Source organism: Mus pahari, chromosome 16 (assembly GCF_900095145.1).
Source record: "Mus pahari chromosome 16, PAHARI_EIJ_v1.1, whole genome shotgun sequence".
NCBI classification, from domain to species: Eukaryota; Metazoa; Chordata; class Mammalia; order Rodentia; family Muridae; genus Mus; species Mus pahari.
In genome coordinates this window covers 39,069,815-39,072,962 of record NC_034605.1, presented here as the reverse complement: position 1 = coordinate 39,072,962, position 3,148 = coordinate 39,069,815, and the positions used below count along the sequence as shown (strand labels likewise).

General features: G+C 57.7%; 1 protein-coding gene across 1 annotated transcript; it reads right to left on the bottom strand.

The window, feature by feature from the left end:
- Window positions 1–375: 375 nt before the first annotated feature.
- Ppp1r3g (protein phosphatase 1 regulatory subunit 3G) lies at window positions 376–2,863 on the bottom strand. Its single transcript, XM_029547339.1, has one exon. It carries the CDS (start codon window positions 2,177–2,179, stop codon window positions 1,136–1,138), a length of 1,044 nt encoding a protein of 347 aa, XP_029403199.1. The 5' UTR covers window positions 2,180–2,863; the 3' UTR covers window positions 376–1,135.
- Between the last annotated feature and the right edge of the window lie 285 nt (window positions 2,864–3,148).

Here is a 3,148-nt window from a genome sequence, read left to right as displayed (position 1 = left end):
CCCACTCCAACCTAGACTTTTAGAGCCATCTGAAGTGAATGAAGATGGTCCCCACACAGGTCCACCTAGGGTTCTGCTATGCAGAGTGGCTGCCCCGTCTGGTTCTGAGCAGAGCTTGCTGAGTGAACTTTGATGCCACTGATTCTTCACTCCTTGTGCCTTTGAGAGGAGGAAGCCACCTTTCAGCCCCCAAACCCTGCACTTGGAGTGCAGCCCTCAAGAGCCCAGCGTCTCTGACTGCTAATGGCCCAGAGACTGGGACAGCTCCTCTGCACAAAAGGGTTTGGTATGGATGTGATGGGCTCTTGCAACTCACAGCCAAGGCCTGTGGCATTTTAATTCGTCTAACATCTTGCTATGGCAAGGGACAGAACACTTTTTACAAAACATTTTGAAGATTTTTTTCCCCAGTGTGGGGAACTTGGATTATTTCACGTCAAGAGAAAATGTGTTAATACTGTTGTTTCATAATTGTCACACTGCCACGTCATCAGCTGAGCATCCTCTGACTGCCGCAGACTCCCCCAAACCTCAGAAGGTAAACACAGAGAGGACACATGTTCACGCGGCCTTTACTTTCTTAAAAGACATTTGTCTGCAATCACGGAAGAAAACAGCATTGAAACTGGGCAGATGTTTCCAGAGCCCAGTTAAAAGGACATGCTGACCCGCACTGGATTAGCCTTCTGAAAATCAAGCCTGGCTGTGAAGATTCCACGTGTGAAGGCCTTCCTCTCCCACGTGGAGGTGGGCTGCCTTGTCTTTTTCCTGCAGGTTTTCATCATGCTGTAAGGACCAAGTCTCAAGTTAGAAATAAATCCCCAAGGTCACAGGTTCAGGGTTCCAGAGCCCCTTTCTTGGAGAGAGCCTCTCCCTGGGAAACGAGGGTGTTCCTTATTTGGATGCAGGCTGGGAATTCTAGGAGGCGAGTAGAAAGGTCAGTGGAAGCGATGAGAAGACTGAGGATCAGAACACTGCCAGAGCTTGCTGATGCTGCGCTGAGAATGCATGGTTTAACATTTTGCTCCTATCGCTCCGAGCTCTGTCAATGCCAAATCGGCGTCGCTCAGCTAAGGATCCCCAAGGAGCCCTTGCTTGCTGGTCAGCCTCTTTCCAAGTTCCGAAGTTCCCGGACTCAGAGCGGGTCTGTGGAGCACACATAGCGCAAGGTGTAGTTGGCCCCCTCGTTGTTGTCCCAGTATTCCCCCTCTTCGCAGCGGTAGCAGACGGCAAAATGAATAGCGACTCCCCACGCGCCAGCATCCTCCCCTTGTTTGGGCTGCAGACCCGGGGGCAGGCACAGCGAGAAGCAGAACCGCTCAGTGCCCGGCCCCTCCTCATTCTCCTCAGCCCCTGATCCAGAGTCCCCCGACTGCACTGGAGGCAGAGGCTCCAGTGACTCGTGGTCCAGCTCGGCCGGCACGTCCAAAAAAGTGCGCCACTCGGTGAAAGTGTAGCGCACCGCCACTGCCCTGGGTCCGGGGCAGCTGATCACCCGGCCGGAGCCGGTCACTTCGGCGCGGGGAGGCTGGGAGCACTGCACACTCTCCAGGCACACTCGCTGTCGCCGCAGACGCTCCTCCGCAGCGCGCAGCTCCGGGAGCTGGAAGTGGGGTCGGAGCCGGGCGCACGGTACCAAGAGGGGCGCAGGCATCGTTGCCACTGCCAGCAGCCCCCTGAACTGCTGCAGGTCCTCGGCGCGCAGCGGGAAGCTGTGGAGACGGGAGAGCACGGCCAGGGGCACCTGCGGCTCATCGGCCTCGCTGAAGTGCTTCACGCTAGCCAGGCTCAGTCCCAGGGAGTCGGCGAACTGCACGCGCTTCTTACACTTGGAGCAGCAGTCCCCAGCCAGCTCGCCACCCTCTGAGCTGGGCTGCCCCTCCTGCTGCCTCTGCTGCAGGAGCTTGGCCGCCTGCAGGATGGGGTCTGCGGGCAAAGAGAAGGAGCGCACACGAGAGCGGCGGTATTCCTGTAGCGCCTCCTGTTCCGGGAGCGCTGCCTCTCTCTGCGGCGACAGGGGACTGTCCTGGAGCTGAGCGTCAGGGATTGGGGTCTCAGAGGTGCCACTCTCCACGCAAAGGACCTCCGGGTCCGACAGCTCCTCCGCGGATTGCGGGTCTCCGGAAGACGTAGAGCTGGTCGCCTCGGATCTTTGTGGCTGTTCTCCCGAGGGCTCCATAACAGTATCCGATCCCGCCCTGGGTTTCGCCCTGCGGGCGGAGAGTCCTCTGGAAACTTTATCTGCTCCCGCAGTAGAAGGAGCGCATAGTGTCGGCTAGACTCGCCTACCCTGGCAGAAAGCGGATTCAGCCTGGAACCTCCAGCTTTTAGCTGAGGCTGCCCGGGACCAAAAGGGAGGAGGATGCTGGCCTGGGGTTAGATCCCGAGGGGAGGGCCAAGACGGGGAGGCGCGGCAGCCAGAACACCTGAGAGCTAGGTCCGTAGTGGAAACTGGGACTTTCTAAAGGTCGTAGGCTAGCTGATAGCTTTGATCTACCCCGCGGCTGCGAAGCGCGTCTGTACCACCTCTGGGGTAGCTCTCAACTTTCAGAGCTCAGAGTGTAAACAAAGTTTTCCAGCCAGTGAAATTATTCTTCCGGAGGAGGGTTGTCGCCCAGCGGAGACGTTCTGGCTGTCACTGGTCTAGGGAGTCCGCGATACAAGAATGTCATTAAGGCAAGCAATCGACCCTTCAGAGTGAAGTACATCCCTTCCCTTTCATCCAGTATCCCCGAAACCTCTGGAGTCCCGGGTCTCATCTGTGTTGTTGTTCCCCTCAGTGGTTCTAAAAGGTGGGAGGCCGAAGCTGCAGTTCCTACTTACCGGGTGACCTTGCTGGTGGGCTTGAGCCGGGAACAGAGCAGGAACCCACCGGGAGTTCACTCCGCAGTCAGACAAGAGCAGCCGGTGGCCATTGGTGCCTAGCACTAGAGCACGTCAAGGTCCTCCCACCCCTCCTCCCTGCAAAGAAGAGGGCTGGTACCTCCCTCCATGGCTAGGCGCCTTCCCTCAGACTTCAAGGCATCCCTCCTCCCCCTCCCCCCCCCCATCTCGCCTGGCCTTTGACTGCAATGTCTCCTCAGCTAGAATCCCAGACCATCTAAGGCTCAGTCAGGCCTTGTGGGGGTTGCAGGTCAAAAACCAATTG

Coding starts and splice junctions, on each gene's coding strand:
- Ppp1r3g (XM_029547339.1), bottom strand. CDS start 2,179: ATGGAGCCCTCGGGAGAACAGCCACAAAGATCCGAGGCGACCAGCTCT.